We start from the raw sequence: 22062 nt of genomic DNA on the forward strand, positions 1-22062 counted from the left end.
ATATATTAAAAAGGAAAATATATATATATACCCTGACATCCCCCCGTTCCCCTAAATTAACCTAAAATTTGAGGGTACTCCCACACGTCCCCCTTGTGCATCTCCCCGCACCCCATCTCCCCATCCCGGAGTCTTGGTGGAACATTGGTAAAATTTTGAATTATCTTCAATACTTGATTTTCTTTCTAGATCAATGTTCAAAGTTAAAGCAGATGCAAGTGAGTTGACCTCTCTTCATAATCACATCAAGGAAGCAGAAACAGAGATTGATGGATTCAATCTTGAAGCTGCATATATAACAACAGCTTCAACAACAAATATACTGAAACTCCATCACTCCACCTAAAACAATGACAATCAAATGTACTGATTGGTGATTTCTTTTACTAGTTGTAGCCTGTAGGGAGACTACTTGCAAGAGGTTTCCTTTACCTTTAACTCTGCTCTTGTTAGTATCTATATGGACAGTAATATGAGCATAAACATTTTATCTATCAAGAAATTTATGGTCTTCATGGATACATGCCACACTGTATGATGCGCCTTGCTGAAAAGCTATAGATTATTTAGTAATCCCTGAATAAATGGGTCAAAGAAGCAATAGAGTATAATCTCTCTCATATATGATGTCTGCCGGAATAGAAATGATACCACAATTTATCCATATCCTCCAATAGCTTGATAAACATCTGTGATTTTTAACAATGAAAAGATGGAACATGAAGATGATGGTCTGTTCAGCAAGATCTTACAATCGCTTTTCATCTCGCTGACCCCCATAGATGACTTTATCTGACACCTTTGGATCATCCAAGAGCCTTGTTAAACGTGCAAAATGACTGAAATTGACAATACGAGACAAGTCTGCTGACTGAAATGGATCCTTTCCAAAGAATTTTTCCAAAGTAACTTTTAGAGCATCTATCTGCATGCAAAGCATCAAACAGTAGCATAGCTTACTTTAAGTGACAAAACAGAAAGCTAAGAGGTTCAAACTTTTAAGACTTGAGAATCATCAAACAGATAGCAAAGAGAGAATTGGCATGTAAACTAAAGCTGCTTAACCTCCATTGGCATTCCAGGACATACCAATTTAGGAGCAAATGACTCCAGTGTTATAATGTAATCCGGGGAAATGCATGCTTGTCCATTATTACATCCCCACTTGCCAGCTATAATTCGCCTCGCTGTAACCTTCAAGATAACAACATGATTAAGCACTTGGCATGAGTAATATAAACAATGGAGGCAGACAAAGTTAATCAAAACATCAACTTCCTTAAATAGATGATACTGGTCCAGTAACATAATTTACCTCTAAGTCCACTGTTGGATCAACAATAACTGGACATTTTCCTCCAAGTTCTAAAGTTACAGGAGTAAGGTGTTTTGCAGCTGCAGCCATCACAATTCTTCCTATTTTTCCACTACCTGAAAATACAAGTACCTAACAGTCTTAAATGCAAAATAAATCAACATAAATTTAGTTGACAACTAACTCTAAAGAGAAATATATTCTAACTAACTTGGATTTGAATGTTCTTTTAAGAAGTTTGGCCATTCAATACAAGTAAAAATTATTTGCGATATGATCATTGTTTACATATCTAGAACCGTTTATGGATGAAATTAATGGAATCCCGGTGAGTTCATTCTCTCTACAGTAATAGAGATCAGGGTTTCTCATTGCATGCTTATCTGTCCTTGCCACATGAGGCATGTAAATTAACTTTGTGAAAACCCTTGATAATTTCCACCATTATACACTAGCCCAAAGTTGAACCTATTTAGCTAATAAAAGAGTATAATTTCTGTAGAACAATAGTTCCAAGATTGATTGCTGCAAAGGTTATTACAAGATATACTATCCAGATATGGGTCCTCCTTTCTGAATGTGTTACATTTAAATCAAAATAGCTGCAGAAAATAAACATTTAGAAGGTACAACCTTACATATCAAAGAAAGAACAAAAATTCTAATTTTCATCACTAATACCTGTATAAAAAATTTTATCCCATTTTTGTTCCAACAGACATGTTGTCTCCGCAACACTGCCTTCAACAACACGAATTGCAGAATTATCTAGATATTGTGATATAAGCCTTGCAAGCAAAGAAGATGTCGCAGGGGCCACTTCAGAAGGCTTTAAAACCACTACATTTCCAGCAGCAATAGCTCCTATCACTGGATCCATAGACAACACTGAAAAACAAAAATAACAAATTAATAAATCTCTCTCTCTCCCCAACAGAAGAATAATCAGAGTTGTTCAGTAGCCGATAAAGATTATGAATAATGGAACTAACTTACAAAGAAATGAACATTTTAAATACCAGCCGTATATACAAAAATAATTTAGTCCATACATTACATGAACCCTAAATATTATGTTGTAAAACTACTTTTATATTTTGAATATTGTGCATTTGTCAAAAGTTGGGAGAGTAGTTAACCCAACCTCTTTGTACTATAGTTTAACAAATAACAATAAAAAACTCTATGCATTTCACTCTTATTTCCATGTCTCTAGGAAAAACCATCCACCCAGCAAGCTGAACCCCCTACCCCACCCAACCCCTCTTCTCCGAAAAACAAAAAAAAGATGAAGAGAAGAAAATGATCAAATTTCTAGTCACTAAAACAGAAGTTTTGCTCGACCTACATACAACAAATAATGACATGAAAGAAATATTAGTCTAGGTCAACCAGTCAGACTTAACAAGTGGCACATATATAGAAGCACAAAATTTAGGCCATATCCCTTGTGGAGATTAGTATATTAATGTTATAATGTTTGCCTTCTGTTATCATTCCACACATAGATGAAATAATATTTGATTCAAAATCATGAGAAATTTGGAATCATGACGCTTCTCCCTAATTTAATCATAATTAATATATATTTAGTTTTATACATACCATTGCTTTCCTCCTGGAAAAATGCTTTGTCCTCATAGCATAGGTAACGAAGGGTGTTATTGAGGAAATGCTTCTGTCTCCCAAGAGGCTTCTTCTTCTAGTAGGTTCTTCCACTTAATAAGATATTCTTTAATTATTCGTGATCGCAATTTATTTTACATGGTGGTGATGATTCCTTCTAGTTCTAAAACTTCTTCCCTTCATTATTTAGTGTCAGAAGTGTCGTCTATGCTTCTTGGTGTTTACCTAGTGCCCTTTTAAGGCAAGATATATAGAGAACATTGTGAATGTGGCTTGTATTAGGAAGGTTCAAGCTATATGCTACTTGGTTGATCTTTTTGTTAATCTGATACGGTCCATAGAACTTTGGTGCTAATTTGTTTTTTCCTTGTTGTTTTAGGGATAATTGCTTGTAAGGTTGAAGCTTAACAAATACCCATTCTCCAACCTCAAATTCTTTTTCTCTTCTATGTTGGTCAACTTGTTGTTTCATATGATTTCTTGCAACATTTAGATTTTCTTTTAGTGTTTGAAAGACTTTTTGAGTTTCTTTTAATTGATCTTTTAATGTTGGAAACTTTGTTTCGATAATGGCAAATTTCTTCCACTTAGGAAGTTCATAATTATAAAGAGCTTGAAATGGGGTCATTTTTGTTGAAGTGTGATAAGTGGAATTGTACTACCATTCAGCAAGGTGTAACCATTGAACCCACTTATTTTGTTTATCTGTTGCATAACAACGAAGGTAAGATTCTAAACATTTATTGCCAATTCCTGTTTGACCGTTTGTTTGACAATGATACGCTGAACTCATGTTGAGGTATGTTCCGATCTATTTGAAAAAATCGTTCCAAAAATTCCCTTTAAACTTGGCATCTCTATTGCTAACAATGAATTTTGGGAATCTATGTAATTTTTAGACATTTTTGCAAAATATCTCAACGATTTGTTTTGCGGAGTCTAATTTCTTTATTCCCATGAAGTGTGCATACTTGGTGAGCATGTCAACTACTACGAGGATTTTGTCTTTTCCATCCGACATGGGTAGCCCTTCAATAAAGTCCATCGATATTTCTTCCCACTTTTGGTTTGGAATATTTAGGGGATGGAGCAATCCGGGGGTCATAATGTTCTCATTTTTTTTTTCTGGGATTGATCACACTCTGCTACATATTTTTGAATATCATTATTCATCCCCTTCCAAAAAACAATTGGCATGCATTATAGTAGGTTTTAAAGAAACCCACATGTCTTGCTGCTAGCGAATCATGGGCTTCCTTGAGAACTTTGGACTTAAATTTTGAATTTGGGCTTAGGTAAATTCTTCCTTTGTACCAAAGAATATCGTTTTTCCATTTGAATTTTGAATTTTGAGAAGGATTATTGATTATAGTGCATGTTTCTAGATCTTTTGCATACTCACATCGAATTTCACTAAGCCATTCTGGGACTACAACCGAAACTACAAACAATGATGACCCTTCATCTTTTCGGGATAGAGCATCTGCAATTATGTTGTCTTTCCCTTTCTTATGTAATATCTCCATGTCAAACGTGGCAATATTTTCGATCCATTTATGTTGTTCTATAGAAAGTTTTTTTTGTTGGAGAAGATGTTGAAGACTATTATGATCTGTTTGTATCAAAAACTTACTTCCAAAAAGATTTTGCCTCCATTTGGTTAATGTGTGCATAATGGCGAGCATTTCCTTGTCGTAAGTAGATTTTAGACATTCTCTTTTATTGAGCTTCCTGCTATTGGATGGCCATCCTGCATCAACACTGCTCCTATTCCAAAACCTGAGGCGTCACATTCGATTACAAAAGGTTTTGAAAAGTCTAGAGTTGACAATACAAGTGTAGTGGACATAATTTCCTTTAAGGTTTCGAAACACTTTTTTGCCTTATCATCCCATTGGAATGAGTTCTTCTTTAAAAGGTTTGTTAGGGGTGTGGTTATATGAGCATAGTTTCGAATAAACCTTCGATAGTATCCTGTTAAACCCATAAATCCTCTTAATTTAGAAATGTTAGTTGGCTTGGGCCATTGTGTGATAGCTTTAATCTTGTTTGGATCTACTTTCACTCCTTGTGATATCACATGTCCAAGGTACTCTACTTCTTCTTTTCCAAAAGTGCATTTGGACATCTTTGCATAAAACTAATTTTCTTCTAGTATAGTGAGAACTTGTTCCAGGTGTTGTAGATGCTCCTTCCATGTTTTACTATAGACTAGAATATCATCAAAGAAAACTAGCACAAACTTCCTTAAGTATGGTTAGAATACCTCATTCATGGTAGCCTGGAAGGTCGTTGGAGCATTAGTTAACCCAAAAGGCATTACTTTAAACTCGTAATGACCTTCATGAGTTCGAAAGGTGATCTTTGTGATGTCCTCTAATCTTATTCTAATTTGGCATTATCGGAATCTCAAGTCCAATTTTGAAAAAGCTCCATGAAGTTCATCTAGCATTTCGTCTATGAAGAGAATAAGGAACTTGTTCTTAATTGTTATCTTGTTTAATCCTCTATAATCTACACATAGTCTAAACGATCCATCCTTCTTTTAGACTAGAATCACCGAAGCAGTCTACGGGCTTATACTTTTTGTGATGATACAACATTTTAAGAGATCCTGGACTATTCTTTCGATTTCATTTTTTTGATGATGTGGATACCTATATGGCTTGATGTTTACAGGGTTTGATCCTGACTTGAATTTGATTATGTGCTCAATTTTTCTTTCAAGATGCATCTGCAATGGAAGATCTTGGAATACTTTCTTGTGTTTTTGAATTAACTCCTAGACCTCCAGTGGCTCTTCGTTAATCAATTTTGAAGCCAACATTTCCATTATGATAACATTGCACACTATATGTGGGTGCTCCCTATCGGATCAACTTCACCATCTGATGAGATGATACAATTTGATTTTGAGGTTGTTGAAAACCATACAATTTATATTTATGTCCTTCCCATCTAAACTTAATAAAATGTTTTTGATGGTTGGCAGAATAAGTGCCTAAGGTTTGTAGCCATTGGACACCTAAGACCACATCCACTCCTCCAAGTGGTACGACATAAAATGGGGATTCTAAATTGTAATCCTGAATCTGCAATTTAACATAGCATTTTTCCTCTCTTATTTCTCGATTTTCCCATCTGCTACCATCACTTTCATATTAGGCATTGGATATGTGAAAATGTTGAGCCTTTTTGCAAGATTTGAATCCAAAAAAGTGAGTGCTTCCTATATCAATTAGAACCATTACATTGTTCTTTTTGATATGCCCTTTTAACTTTAAGGTTTGGGGCTGGGTTATTCCTATCATGGTTGATAGCGATACTTGTGGAGCATTTTCACCATTTGATTCTGGGGAAAATTGTTGAGAATCCTCAACTTCTTCTATGTCTGATTCTTCACTATCTAAATCATTGGTTGCTTCACATTTATATAAGTTCTTGGTATCATTTCCCTTAAAACATTTGTGTCTGGGATCCCATTTTTCACCACAATGTTTACATTTACCTTCTTTTATTCTTTGCACCTCTGTATTAGATTTTCCTCCTTGTAGATGTGGTGGAACATACTTTGTATTTTCCATGTCAGAAGTTTGGGGAAACCTTCGTCTTGAGTATACTCTTTCAACTTTTGGCAATGGTATTCTCTCGAATTTCTTTTCTGCAACTTTTGCTTTCTGTCTTGCTTCATCTATAGATGTAACATCATGAAGCTTAAGTTCATTCTAGAGATAGGGTTTAAGTCCAATGATGTATGATTGAATAAGACATTTTTCTAATAATCCGGGCACTCGTGTAGCTAGTGTTTCCCATTCTCTAGTATACTCATCCACATCTCCCTTTTGTTGTAGTCTGGTGAGTTCTGTGAAGAACTTTTCTTCCTTGATACCTTGGAATCGTTTAAAGAAAGCATCTTGAATTTACTCCAACTGGTTGCATATGATGATTTCTTCCACCACATGTACTAGTTATATGCATCACCTTCAAGCTGCATGGACGCATGTTTAATTTTTTCATCGTCATTGTCAATATTGTAAATCTCAAAATATTCCTCTGCCTTATTGAACCATGCTACACCGTGTTTCTCATTACTGTCAAATTTCAATAACTCAAGTTTTGCTCTTCGTTGGTATATTATTATTATTATTATCCAATTTTAAGGTCACGGCCAAGCCAGACACCAAATTGGTGTATGAGACCCCCTTGTTTGTGGGACAAGGGACCCACCTCCATGTAGCGATTTGACTGCTAAGTCTACGAAGGCATACATACTCTATCCCCTCTGGTTTTGAACCTGTGACCTCTTAGGAGGAAACACATGCTCTTAACCATTAGGAAACACATTCTCTTAACCGATGGCTTGAATGAAGGTATTTGGTTTGAAATCAACATATGTATTGTTTTTCGGATCAGGTACGGTAGATGAATGTGGAGACTCAGGAGTTTGATGTGAATGACGACTCTGACGTATTAGAAGGGTCTTGTTGTTGAGTGGCTGCATTATTTTTTGAAAAGATCAGGTTCAACATATTCATCACTTGATTGTGATTATGATCAACCCAGTTTGAAAGGTCTGCATGGTCCTTTTGAATGGCATTATAATTTTGTTGGAGTTGATTCTCTATATTCTATGTTTTATCCCAAAGCCTTGTAAATTTCTTGTCACTTTGGTTGAGCCTCCTCTCAAAATCTTCCAGTTTTTTACTAAATTCGCTCATCATCATTGTAAGAGTCAGTGGTGGAGTATGATGTTCTAGTTTGACTCATTTTTTTAAATAATTATTTATTATATATAATTAATAATTAATTAATGACTATAATAACTATAATTAATAGCTAATTAATTAAATTAATATTATTAATTATATATTAATTAATAATTAAATTTAACTAATAATTAACTAATTGTTATATATAATCATAATTGATAGTCAATTAATTAATTAATTATATAAGAATTAATAATCAATTAATAATTAAATTAAACTAAGTGTTACAAATGTTACCAAATGTTACAAATAAATGAAGGACAATAAATGGTGACGGGTGCAACAGTCAATCGTGGTGTAAGGGATGTATTGGGTGATAAAATAGTTGATGGGAACAATGGCGTAGGTGGGGCTTGAGCACACAAGTGACGAGTTCGATTGTAGTGGAACATAGGGGAAGATGGGAAACATGATGCGGGGGTCAAGGCGAACATAAGAGGGGTGCGGCAGGGGTGTTGATGATGAGTGGGGGAACACGAAACCAGTGATAGAAACTAAGACTATAGAACAAATTGCGGATGGAAAGAGGTTCAAGGGAAACAACATGAGGATGAACAACGGTTTAGAAGAACACAACGAAAACACGTAAACGACATGAAGACAACACGAGTACGATGGCAAAACGGAAGGTACAGCGTGGTGTACGGTTACATGGTACAATGGCCAGCAAAGTGACGATAATGATGAATGCACAGAAGCAGCTGGAGAATATGGAGATCTGGTGTGCGATAACTTGACAGTGAAATTGGCTCGGATACCAGATGACGCAAAGATTTATAATATATATATATATATATATATAGATATATATATATATATATATATATAGATATATATATATATTAGAATGAATACATGACGATGATTTTTACAATGAGGACCCCTAGCTTAAATAGCCTCGGGTGCCTTTTCATGATGGGTCATGATCTATGATCATGCCCTTCTCCCTAATTTAATCATAACTAATATATATTTAGTATTATACATAACATAGTTGAGACTAACACTCATGGATATGGTCATAGTTTAATGACTTACTCTACGTAGTTAGTTAATCTCGAAAATGATATCTAATATGTTGCATTGCGAAAGCCCCATGCTTAAATGAAAAGAGTGAAGGGAGCTCTAATTGAATAGTTCATATCAATGTTTTAAAACTCTGACTCGGTATCGACTCGGCCGGTTTGATTTCAATGACTCGGTCGTTGTAAAAAATACATTAAATATTTATTTTTTATAAAAACACATAATTTTAAAGATTTTCATTCACTCGGTATCGACTCGGCCGGCTCGATTTCAATGACTCGGTCGTTGTAAAAAATACATTAAATATTTATTTTTTATAAAAACACAAATTTAAAGATTTTCATTCATGTTTCCAAACACATAGCATTAGAATATAGATAGAAGACAACATATGATCAAAGTAGGCTCATGAATATATCCATTATATCAAAATGGCACCCAGTGCACTGTCCAATACATACACGATGATGATATAGAGATCAAAACAAAAACACATAACCAAGGAGGGAGCGAAAGTGGGGAGTGGGAGCGAAAACGGGAGTGGGAGCGACATTTTCAGAAGCTCCCGGTTTGGAAGCGAATCCCAGAGGAGTTCAACAACCAATGTCACTAACATCAAGGTACATATAGGGATTGGTGCTCTTGATTAAATACGAGTTCCATACCCTAATACATGACAAAATTCAATGGAAACATTGTAATCCCACAATCCTGAAATCTTGAAAAACTGATAAGTCTACTGGATTGTCAATGAAATATAAAATTCTACTTTCTCCATATGAAATCCAATTAGGCCGAAACCACTCTCAAACATCCTGAGTCATTTCATGGTAATGTTAAAAATTTAAGTAAAAGGATGAAAATGAAGATTAAGGAGAATGTCACTTTTACTTTAAGAATTTATTCTTAACATTACCATGAATAACATATCAATACTAGGGATCAGAGTCAGACAGGGGAACCCATGAGTCAGACAGGGAAGCCGAGGGAGTCCCCAAAAATAAAAATAAAAACCGTTTTTATGGGTTCACTGGCCGCTATACGTAACCCGGCCGGGTTAACAACTCGGTCAGCTCGGTATTAACCTAGCCAGCTCGGCCGAGTCCATATCAACCCGACCGGGTTATTTACAGCGGCCAGTGAACCCATATTAACCCAGCCGACCGAACCGGTTCAATGGCCGGGTCACGAAATCCAAGGCTGGCTCGGACCAACTCAGCCGAGCGATTCCGAGCCGACCATTTTTTATAACACTGGAACTTCATATGGTACAATAATTGCTAAGTTTTTGCAAATGCGGTACCAAGCTAAGTGGGCTTGATTGCGGGAAAACTCCACAATTAAGCGCGTTTGAGCTAGAGGAGTCTTGGGATGGGTCACCTCCTAGGAAATCATGGTTACCGGGTGCAAGCCCCAGAGGTGATGATTTGATACAAATGTTGGACTTGAGAAATCCTCAAGGGAATAGATGAATGATAAAGATGTCATGATCCAAAAGGATTAACATGCAGGAACACTTGTGCTCAAAAACACAAATTAAAGAGGATAGAGTTGAGAAATGCTCATTGTATGTATATATCCCAAGCTACCTAAATTGCCTCACATAAATTGTTGTATCCAAATACCAATGAATGCTCAAGGTGTTCCTAAGTCCTTGTAGTGAAACACCAATGGTTATAAGATTGTCACCCTCTAATTCCAAAATCCTTAGGTTTTCATCCAAGAAACTATTGCTTGTAGCCACCACTTTCAACTGCTCCAAACTTGTGTTTTCCAATGTCTAAGCATAATAGAATGAATCCCCCAAATAGCCATTGTCTTCATTTCTTCATCAATTCCCCCAAACACTAGCCACGATCCTAAGGGAGAGTGTATGCACATAACCATGCATTCAAATACACGAATCAAGTGCACACTATATTTTACCACCCCAACACTCAACATTTAATTAAACCCATCTTATGTGAAAATGTTGATTTGAGGTAGCACCAGACGTGCTCTAGCCACGAAAATTGGTAGAGAGGCTAAGGCACATGAGATCTCCAATACCCGGAAAGGGTTTGGGCAGATTCTAAACAGTTTGGGAGATGTTAAAATAATTAATATTTTTAGTGGAGTCCCTAAGTCTAAACTTAGGGAAATTAAAATATTAATGTGAATTAATATAAAATTGTGTTAGAATAGTCCAAAAGTCATGGATTAAGCTAGATCTAATCTCAGTCATTGATTTGTCAACGAGAAAATTTTAAGAGGAGGCTTGAAGGTCACTTGGAGAACACACTGAGGGAGACTAGTCAGTTCAATTTCTAGAGCGGGGTTAGTTGAGAAATTGAACCAATGGTCTGGTGAGCAGTCAGGAGGTTGCAAGTATGGAAGAGAGAGACGGGATTAGCCACTAGAGATTAGCGTTGAGGCAGGAGAGGCAGACGCAGGGCATTTCAAGTAGACACAAAGGCAGCAAGAAACTGCGTAATGATTAACTGGGCCTGCGTGGGTGACACAGAGAGGCCTAGGGCTGACACAAAGAGTCTGAGAGCCACGCAGAGGTCAGCCAGGCTGACGCTGGGATTGGGAGAAGTGCTGGAGAATTTTTTCTCTCTGTGGGTAAGCCAGTTTGGCACCCTGTTGTACCGAAGAAATGCTGAATAATAAAAACCTCCCTTGCTGCACTGGTTTTCCCACATTGGGTTTTTCCGAGGACTGTTGTCCAAAATAACTGTGTCAATGTGTTGATTCTTGTGCATATGTTTGTTTATGTATTACAAAGTAATATCTGCAGCAATATTTATTTTAATGTTTATTGAAGTAGTTTCATGAATAACTTATTGTGGAATAAGTAGGAAAAATAAATCAGTTGTTGCAGTGATAGAATTTTCACATGGTATCAGAGCAAGTAATCAAAGACGGGAAGGGAAAATCAGTTATGGGTCGAGACCACGATGCAGAGGCATCCACGTCAGGGGACTCACACAGATTTTCAAAAGATTGCACAAGAGAAAGAGATTTTGATTTCTCTATGTTAGCTTCCAGGTTGGAAGAAGAAGTGGCATGTATGACTAGTGTTGCATCATCAAAAGTATGGTATATAGACAGTGGAGCCTCGTGGCATATGACGAGAATCAAGGAGTGTTTCTCAGAATATCGAGAAGAGAAGATGAACTTTCAGATCACCATGGGGAACAAGGCAAAGTGTACTCCAGTAGGGAAGGGTACCATAGTCTTTTAGACAAAATCGGGAGAACGGTTCCGTGCTACAAATGTGTTGCATGTACCAGGATTGGGGATGAACTTACTTTCCTTATCACAACTACAAGGTAAAGGCTATGACGTCTACTTCATCAAGGAAAAGGTATACATCAAACACCCGAGCTGGAAAAAGAAAGTGCAGATCGGGATCAAAAGTAATCGGTTGTATATATTACAACTAGAATCACCAATGGCACTAATAGGCAGTCATGGAGACAAGGACTTGAATGAACTATGGCACAGAAGAATGGGTCACTTGCACCATGGAGCTCTGAGAATTCTCAGGAGCACTATAACAAGAGTTCCGGATTTGAGTACGAAACGAGATGATGTATGCAGGGGATGTGCTCTAGGAAAGTATGTCAAGGCAGCATTTCCTAGGAAAAAACATAGGGCCAAGAGTGTACTAGGATTGATACACTCAATATCTGTGGACCTATGTCCATCAAAGCTCTCAGTGGCGCCAAGTATTTCCTTACCTTCATTCATGACCACTCAAGGAAAACTTGGATTTATTTTCTGAAAACCAAGGATGAAGTTTTTTGTCGATTCAAGGAGTTCAAGGCTCTGGTGGAGAATCTGACTGGGAAGAAAATAAAAGTTTTGCGCTCGGATAATGGTGGAGAATATGTCGGTAAGGGCTTCACTGATTTTTGCGCTAAACAGAGCATCAGAAGGGAGTGGACAACTCCCTACAATCCGAGCAGAATGGGGTAGCAAAAAGAAAGAACGGACTATTGTAGAAGCAGCTAGGGCCATGATGTATGATGAGGATATGCCAAAATTCTTGTGGGCGGAAGCATGCAACACAGCAGTCTATGTTCAGAACAGGACTCCTCATCGAGCATTGGGCAAGATTACTCCAGATAAAGTCTTCACAGGGAAGACACCTGAAGTCAGTCATTTTAGGATATTTGGGAGTTTAGCATATTGCCGCATACCTGAAGAAAAGAGGAAGAAGTTGGATCAGACTGCAGAAAAGAGATATCTAGTGGGATATAGTGAGAATGCTAAGGCATACAGAATCTATCTTCCAGAGAGCAGGAAGGTAGTAGTATGACGAGATGTAAAGTTCATGGAGGACAGGCTTTCAGAAGATCTCGCGAGATTCCTTCCGACGAGTAGTGGAAAGAGGAGTTCGTTAAGTCCTCTTCAACCAACAAAAGCAAAGAATTCTTCCTCAGAAATAGGAAGATTCTCAGGATGAGGAGGAGGAGCGAACAGAAGCACCTGCTGGTAGAGGAAGAACTAGCAGGGAACTTCGTCAGATTCTGCGAGATGCAGAGGACTTCATCGGTGCACCAAGAAACAATAAGAGGGAGCAAAAACAACCAGATAGATATCAGGCATTAGTAGCTCAGGATGGAGAGCCTGCCAGTTTCAAGGAGGCAGCTCAACATCAAGTTTGGCTAGATGTGATGGTAGAGGAATACAACTCCATAATGGTAAACGATGTCTAGGAGGTGGTGCCAAGGCCTCAAGACAGATCAGTGGTAGGTTCAAGATGGATCTACAAGATCAAATACGCTGCAGACGGCAGTGTTGAGAAATACAAGGCCAGTTTGTGGCTAAGGGGTATGCTCAAAAAGAAGGGATTGACTATGAGGAGACCTTCGCCCCGGTAGCCAGGTATACATCTATTAGGACCGTGATATCTCTTGCAGCCCAGATGGGATGGGAGATCCATCAGATGGATGTCAAAATGGCATTTCTGAATGGGGTAATAGAAGAGGAGGTATACATTGAACAACCAGAGGGCTTTGAAACTCATGAGAAGAAGTCTCATGTATGCAGATTGAAGAAAGCCTTGTATGGGCTAAAACAGGCACCGAGAGCATGGTATGGTCGAATAGATGGCTACTTGCAGAAGATGGGATTTGTCAAGAGTGACGCGGATCTGAATCTCTACTATCTGGTTGTAGAGAACAAGCCGCTAATCTTAGTATTGTATGTGGATGATCTCTTTCTAACAGGATCATCTAGACTCATTGGGGACTGCAAGAAGAATCTAGCCACAGAATTCAATATGAAGGATTTGGGACGAATGCACTACTTCCTAGGGTTGGAAGTTTGGCAGCAGAAGGGAGAAATATTCCTTGGACAAGGGAGGTATGCTACAGAAATCCTGAAAAGATTCGGGATGGAGGACTGTAGACCTATGGCTATGCCAATGATCACCAACTGGAAGAAGATTGATGCATCAGAAGACAAGGATGTCGATCCCACCCTATACAGGCAGCTCATAGGGTCCCTGATGTATCTGGTCAATACCAAGCCAGACATTTGCTACGCTGTAAACACCCTCAGTCAGTTCATGGTGGAACCAAAGAGGGCACATTGGGCAGCAGCCAAACACGTTCTCAGGTATTTACAGGGAACAGTCGATTATGGGCTCTTGTACACTAAAGGTAAGGATATCAGTTTGAGTGGATTTACTGATGCAGATTGGGTAGGAAGTTCAATGGATCGGAAAAGTACCTCTGGGTATTGTTTCAACATTGGATCAGGAATGACCTCCTGGTGCAGTAGGAAACAAAAGTCTGTGGCTCTGAGCTCATTTGAGGCAGAATATATGGCAGCAAGCACAGCTTCGTGTGAGGCCATATGGCTTAGAAAACTGTTGGTGAACCTATTCAGAAAGAATATGGAGGCGACCAGGATCATGTGCGACAGTTAAAGTTGCATCAAGCTCTCTGAGAATCCAGTGTTTCATGATAGGTCGAAGCATATTGATATCCGGTGTCACTTTGTCAGAGATTGTGTCCAACGAGGAGCTGTACAGTTGAGCTACACTCCTACAAGTGCATAGGTGGCAACATCCTCACCAAGGCCCTTGGAAGGACAAAGTTTGACTACTTCACAGAAAAGATGGGGATGGTGAAGAAACCGTTTCAAAAGCAGAAATAGGAGTGATAGCAGCACTGATGCAGAGGGAGTTGCATTGTTGGGAGAAAGGACCAATAGCAACACAGATGCAGAGGGAGTTGTCATACAGATGCAGCAGTGGCAGTGGCAGAGCCATGGGCAGCAGTGCAAAGGATGATGGGCAACAGGCCTAACATCAGCATAGGGACCGATGTCGGATGATCAGGGTGATGCTTAGTGAGGAGTATTGCTAGAGCACAGTCCTCGCTAAGAAGGAGTGTTAATTTGAGGTAGCATCTGATCTTTTCTAGCCACGAAAATTGGTGGAGAGGCTAAGGCGCATGAGATCTTTAATACCCAGAAAGGGTTTGGGTAGATTCTAAACAGTTTGGGAGATATTAAAATAATTAATATTTTTAATGGAGTCCCTAAGTCTAAACTTAGGGAAATTAAAATATTAATGTGAATTAATATAAAACTGTGTTAAAATGGTCCAAAAGTCATGGATCAAGCCAAATCTAATCTTAGTCGTTGATTAAGGACTTAATCTCGATCACTGATTTGTCAACGAGAAAAGTATAAGAGGAGGCTTGAGGGTCACTTGAGAACACACTGAGGGAGACTAGTCAGTTCAATTTCTGGAGCGGGGTTAGCTGAGAAATTGAACCATTGGTCTCGTGAGCAATCCGGAGGCAGCAAGTATGGAACAGAGAGACGGGATCAGCCACTAGAGATCAGCGCTAAGGCAGGAGAGGCAGACGCAGAGGCAGCAAGAGACTGCGCAGTCATTAACTGGGCCTACGTGGGTGATGCAGAGAGGCCCAAGGCTAACGCAATCAAGCAGGGGTTGACCCAGAGGATCTGAGAGCCACGCAAAGATCAGCCGGGCTGACGCTAGGATTGCAAGAAGTGCTAGAGAATTTTTTCTCTCTGTGGGTAAGCCAGTTTGGCACCCTGTTGTACTGAAGAATTGTCGAATAATAAAAACCTCCCTTGCTACACTGGTTTCCCCACATTGGGTTTTCCCGGGGACTGTTGGCCAAAATAACTGTGTCAATGTGTTGATTCTTGTGTATATGTTTGTTTCTATATTACGGTGTGATATTTGCAGCAATATTTATTTTAATGTTTATTGAAGTAATTTCATAAATAACTTATTGTGGAATAAGTAGGAAAAATAATCAGTTGCTGCAGTGATAGAATTTTCACAGAAAATATATGGCCCCCTTGCCCAGATCATCTCATATCTCCTAGTTAATAATTGGATGACCACAAGGTTGGGCTCATACACCCATGCCTCAGGATTGGTTGCATTCCACAATTAGGTGCACCAATCTCTTCCAAATCCTCCCTAAAGATAGGGTAAGTGTCGTATTGTTTCAAACATCTAGCAGGCCTTGTGAGAGGCCTCACAAGGCAAAGGCCAGACCTTGTTGCAACAATGAGGGAGATTGCCACTGTCACCTCAACAATCCTGCTCTTTAGTGGAATTGCACCACAAGGGAGGCTTCCCAGTGATCACCTAAAAGGTATTCTATGTTATATGGCTCATGGTGATGTAAATGTAGACTAGGTAAAGATACTCTTTAATGGAAAAAGACAATTCTTTTTGTATAGGAGCAGTGTATCATATACCAAGCCCTAAAAGAGGCACGTGTGACCTAGGGTTTCAAGAAAATGGTTTGCAAATGGTGTAATCAACAAAGGAGAAGACAAACCCTCAAATTAAGCCCTAAGTTGAAGCCCTAGCTAGAGTTAGGGCTATTCTAGGGCACAAACTGCTTAGGGAGGATGATGTCACTAGTACTAGGGCAAATTCAACCATGTAAAATGCTAGATTTTGACCAAAATGGATCAATAAGGTAAAAATCAAGCCAATTAAGCTCCAACGTCTATCCAAGAATTGCCCTAATTGAATTCAACCCTACAAACTAGCCCTAGCGACTTGCATTGTGTGAATATTCCAAACTAGAATCCTATTGCAGCAACTGGAAATTATTCTCTTAGTTGTAATTTTAATTAACAATTTATTTATTGTTTCCTACAGCAAATACTGAATAACTCACACTGCAACACACACAAATAAAACTACGGAAGAATAAACACTAGAAGAAATGCTAGCACACACATAAAAATAACACAGTTATTTTTGGACAAATGTCCCCAAAAAAACCCAACTTGGGAAAACCAGTGCAGCAGCTGAGGGTTTTAATATTAAGCAGTAGTGAAATAATCTGAGTACAACTGGATGCCGAAACTGGCAATCCTACAGAGAAAAATTAGCAAGAAAAATCTAGTGAGGAAATTTCCTCACTCCACAGGCAAATCCGGGCTCTGACCTCAGCTCAAATTGGATCGTCCAAACTGGCTCTATGCAACTACTGCGTCACCCTAGCGCAATCACTTTTGCACTCAGTTCGAACCAACTTTTCCTCAAGTCATCTGGTCTGCTGTTGTCTGGGAAAATGCCTCTCTTGGCCTCCCGAACCTCTGCCCAGCTTCTGCCACTGAAACTCGTCCTTCCCCAGCATAAATGAAACTGCCACTAGAGGCTACTATGCTCTCTACGTCAGCCTCTCTGTGGTTCTCTACCTCTCTACAAATGCACTCACCGAATCTGGAATCCTTCCTCTAGATTCACAGTCTTTGCCCCTCTCTCACTGGCCCTCTCTCCAACAGTTGACTACTACTACTCTGGAAATCGATCTGCTCATGAAATCAAATTGCTCAAGTGTATTCTCCAAGTGCCCATCGACTTCTTCTTATAATCCTTTGTTGGGACTCCAACGACCAAGATTAAATCTTAATCGATGGCTAGGATTAACTTGAAGTCGATCCGTGTGAGTTTCTAGAACATTCACACCTTAACTTAATTAATTTTGATTAATTAACCATATTCCCTAAGTTTAGACTTGGGAAATATTTAAAAACTGGCTAATAATCTAATTAAGTCATTTCTAGGTGGAATTTCTAGAAACAATTTCTGGGTTTTGGAGATCTCTTGTATTCTAGCCTCTCCACAAAATTTTGTGGCTAGAACACATCTGATGCTACAAAAACTAACACTCCCTCTTAGCAAGGAATGTGTTCTAGTGCTCTACTGCACATCCTGTGTCAGCACCATGTCTCTTCATCATCTCCTGTCACGTTGTTGATGTCTGGATGTTGTTGCCCACCAACTACTGCGCAACTCTGACATGTGATGCATCTATGCTACTGACCCTGTTGAACTACTGCCAACACTACATCTGCACTGCAACTCCCTCCCTTCTGTTGTTGCTGCAACTGCAACAACTGCAATTGAGAAGCATCCAAAATAATGAATCAACTGTTATCAGTATGATGCATCTGTCTCCCGAGTCCTAACTACTACTAGCTACTAGCTCTGTCTATTGAAGACTTTGTGCTGCCGCTAACTCTGAACTGTGCCAACTACACTACTACCAACTTTGCACAGTGCTCCCCAACATCTAACTGCTACTAGTCTCTACAACTGTCACTCTGGAGTCTAATTACATCCACTGTCACTAATCCATCTTGCTACTAAATATTGTGGGCTCTCTCCTGTAGCAAGGTAATGATCCATGAGGTGGACCTCCTCAAGGATCTTGCCCAAACGGTAGCACTCTGGGCTACAGCACCAAATCTCCCAACCTCACTCCTGGAGGTATATCGGTGAACATCGCGAAGTCTTCCTCCAGCTGGAGGACAACCTATTGATATTTGCATGAGCTACAGCCTAGTCCTGCTTCTCCTCCTTTCCCTTCTTCTTGAGAAGACACTGGGTACTGTAGTGACCAAACTCAGCACATCTAGAGCACTTGACCTTCAACAGGTCCTTCTTCTTTCTTTTCTGCTCCCCCAACCCCTGATTGGGACCCTTTGATGCGAGGGCCACATTCTCCTCTTCCTTCGCTAGCTTCGATTCATTGCTACCAATGATGGAGCTCTTCAATAGAGCTCGCCTAAACTCCTCTTGCTGCAAATCGGCCCACTTCCCACCCCACCTTTGCAAGGTATCTTTTCCCAAAATACTTTGTACGAATACCTATCACTCCTCAGAAACATTGTTTAGTGCCAATCACACAAGCTCTGTGCGTTGAGGCGTTGCCCCAACAGCTGACAACTGGTCCCGGACCTCCTGAATCCTAGTGAGGAAAGAGTCTATGCCTTACCCTTTCTGCATCCGAATGAGCCTCATCTTGTCCTCTAAGTACATATTTCGTTACTCGGAAGTTCCCTCGTACAGTGTGGAAAGTGTATCCCACATCTCTTTGATCGTTCCCTTGGCCGCTATATGTGCTACAACATGATCCTTGACTCCATCTAGGATCAGCCTCTTTGCCCACACCATCTCCTTTCTATACTCTTTCAGTTGATCTGCATCCTGGGGTACTGCTGCCACTGCATCAATATATGGCTTTAAGTCATATTCATCTAGAAGGAAGGACATCCTTGCCTTCCTGATGACATAGTTGGAAGCTCCATCCAACCTGTCCTGATCACGAAGTCCAGCAGTGGCCATCTCAACAAATGTCAAAAATCTCCTCTTCCCTTCTGCTCAGTTGCTGCTTAACTATTCGCAATCCCTTTTGGAGTGAGAAACTCTGCTCACAAACACTATTAATCTGCAAGGAAAAACAAACTTCTTGACACTAGAAGTTCCCTGAGTAAAAATTTCCTCAGTGTGTGCTCTTCTTCCTTCCACCCGACGCTAGCTCTGCTCTAGCAAGCTGCTACAAAACTACTGTGTCCAGCTAGAGATCTACTCTGCGAAAATACTGAGTTGCTCCCTCTGCCTCTGGAATCACTCAATCTAGAGAGATTGAATTTCTTTGCGCCACTCAGAAAAATCGAATCTCCTTTAGCAACTCAGCCTCTCGACAAAGTGACTATGCTGCCCTATGGGGTTTCGATCTGTTGCCCACACTAAACAGTGAAACTCCTTCTGTCTTCGCTACTGAGCTCTCTGGATGATCAACTATGCTCTGATACCATGTGAAAATTCCAAACTAGTATCCTATTGCAGCAACTGGAAATTATTCTCCTAATTTTTATTTTAGTTAACAATTTATTTATTGTTTCCTATAGCAAATACTGAATAACTCACACTGCAACCTACACAAATAAAACTGCAGAAGGATAAATGCTAGAAGAAATGCTAGCACACACATAAAAATAAAACAATTATTTTTGGACAAATGTCCTCGGAAAAACCCAACTTGGGAAAACCTGTGCAACAAATGAGGGTTTTAATATTAAGCAGCAGCGAAATAATCTGAGTACAACTGGATGCCGAAATTAGCAATCCTACAAAGAAAAAATGGCAAGAAAAATCTAGTGAGGAAATTTCTTCACTCCACAGGCAAATTCGGGCTCTGACGTCAGCTCAAATTGAGCCATCCAAACTGGCTATGTGCAGCTACTGCGTCATCCTAGCACAATCACTTCTGCACTCAGTTCGAACCAGCTTCTCCTCAAGTTGTCTGGGTTGCTGCTGTCTAGGAAAATGTCTCTCCTAGCCTCCTGAACCTCTGCCCAACTTTTGCAACTAAAACTCGTCTTTCCCCATCATAATCGAAACTGCCTCTAGAGGCTACTGCGTTGCTTTGCGTCAGCCTCTCTGTGGCTCCTCTGTCTCTATGCAAATGCACTCATTGCATCTGGAATCCTTCCTCCGGCTTCATTGTCTCTGCCCCTCTCTCACTACTTCGATCTCATTGGCCCTCTCTCTGGCAAATGATTGTTGCTACTCTGGAAATTGATCTACTAATGAAATCAAACTGCTCAAGTGTATTATCCAAGTGCCCATCGAGTTCTTCTTATAATCCTTTGTTGGGTCTCCCACGGCCAAGATTAAATCTTAAACGATGGCTAGGATTAACTTGAAGTCGACCCATGCGAGTTTCTAGAACATTTACACCTTGACTTAATTAATTTTGATTAATTAACCATATTCCCTAAGTTTAGACTTAGGAAATATTTAAAAATTGGTTAATAATCTAATTAAGTCATTTCTAGGCGAAATTTCTAGAAACGATTTCTAGGTTTTAGAGATCTCCTGTATTCTAGCCTCTCCACAAAATTTCGTGGCTAGAACACATCCGATGCTACAAAAATTAACACAATGAAGGACTTAGAAAAATAAAAGAGAAGAAAATATAGAAGTTTGTGTAATATTTTACCAACACAAAAATTCCCAATGCCTATTCCCACTTGGGTGATGGAGTCTTTAGGGCTAAATTTAAGAGAAAGTGAAGTAATGCTTGGAGTAAGGGGGGAAATCCTAGTCTTCACCTGATAAACGCTAACTATATTTTTTGTGAGAGGAGAAATTAAATATGGGAAGCTCTCTAAGACGTCCCCTATGATTTCAAGGAAGATAAATTTAACATGCAACAATCAAGAAAGATTTTCCATTAATAATATGCATTTAGACATGGAATAAGAAAAACCCTAGCATTAATTAATCACATGAAAAACAATAAAAATATGCAATTAAACTTACAATTCTTCCAAGAAATAGCCTTCTTTCAATCCCAAAATCTGAGAAAATTATCAATCTCCAATAGCAATAACTCCAAAAAGATCACATCTCCACAAGTAGTGAGTTACACTAAGCTAAGTCGAGCTCTCTAAAGGAGGCTGAAATCCATGAAAGATGATGAGAAATAAGAATGGAATGATCCTCTAATTAAATGAGGTCAATCACTTCCATTAATTTATCTAAAAGCCCTATGACAAGTTCAATTTTGAGTGTACATGAAGAGAATGGTTTATTGTTACCTGCCAAAAGTGGGGACCCCTAGGAGATATTTTCTCCTACTCGTCTTCTTCAGTCTACAGCCAGCAACCCCTGAGAGCCACCTCATAGCTAATGTGACATGCCACTTTATATTCGCTCCCTACATCAGTGGTATGTTTCCTCTGCCATCTATCGAGAGCATATGTTAGAAGGTGGGAAATATAATCCAAAAGGTATGTTTTTCATTATGCAATCGAGTGTTTATGCTTGTTTTTCATTGGCCATTTTGGGCATGGATTATTGGGTAACTTGGAAGAAGAAAGGGCTTTGACTGTAGTTTTTTTCCCTCACCTTAAAAGGGGGGTTAATCTTCAATCCTAGTCCCATGGGATCTCCCCTATTGGCCTATGTATTTAGGAAGGGAACTACTCGGGAAACCCATAAAGTCCATACCTGTAGCCATTCAGCGC

At 39.2% G+C, this 22062-nt stretch overlaps 1 protein-coding gene across 4 annotated transcripts in view; it reads right to left on the reverse strand.

Moving 5' to 3' along the window:
- Nucleotides 1–733: 733 nt before the first annotated feature.
- The window catches only part of LOC149204080 (aldehyde dehydrogenase family 3 member H1-like), a 126749-nt gene continuing 105420 nt past the window's right edge, over nt 734–22062 (reverse strand). For all 4 annotated transcript variants that reach the window (XM_089394632.1, XM_089394633.1, XM_089394631.1 and 1 more), the window contains exons 4-7: nt 1997–2203; nt 1316–1431; nt 1090–1194; nt 734–925 (exon numbers count right to left, since the gene is read on the reverse strand). In XM_089394632.1, the coding sequence (XP_089250758.1) occupies nt 749–925; nt 1090–1194; nt 1316–1431; nt 1997–2203 (605 nt within the window). In that variant the 3' untranslated portion in view covers nt 734–748. The remainder of the gene's footprint in view (nt 926–1089; nt 1195–1315; nt 1432–1996; nt 2204–22062) is intronic.

This window comes from Pinus tabuliformis, chromosome 1_2 (assembly GCF_031772625.1).
Source record: "Pinus tabuliformis cultivar Carrire ecotype Pingquan chromosome 1_2, CPIR1, whole genome shotgun sequence".
Taxonomy (NCBI): Eukaryota; Viridiplantae; Streptophyta; class Pinopsida; order Pinales; family Pinaceae; genus Pinus; species Pinus tabuliformis.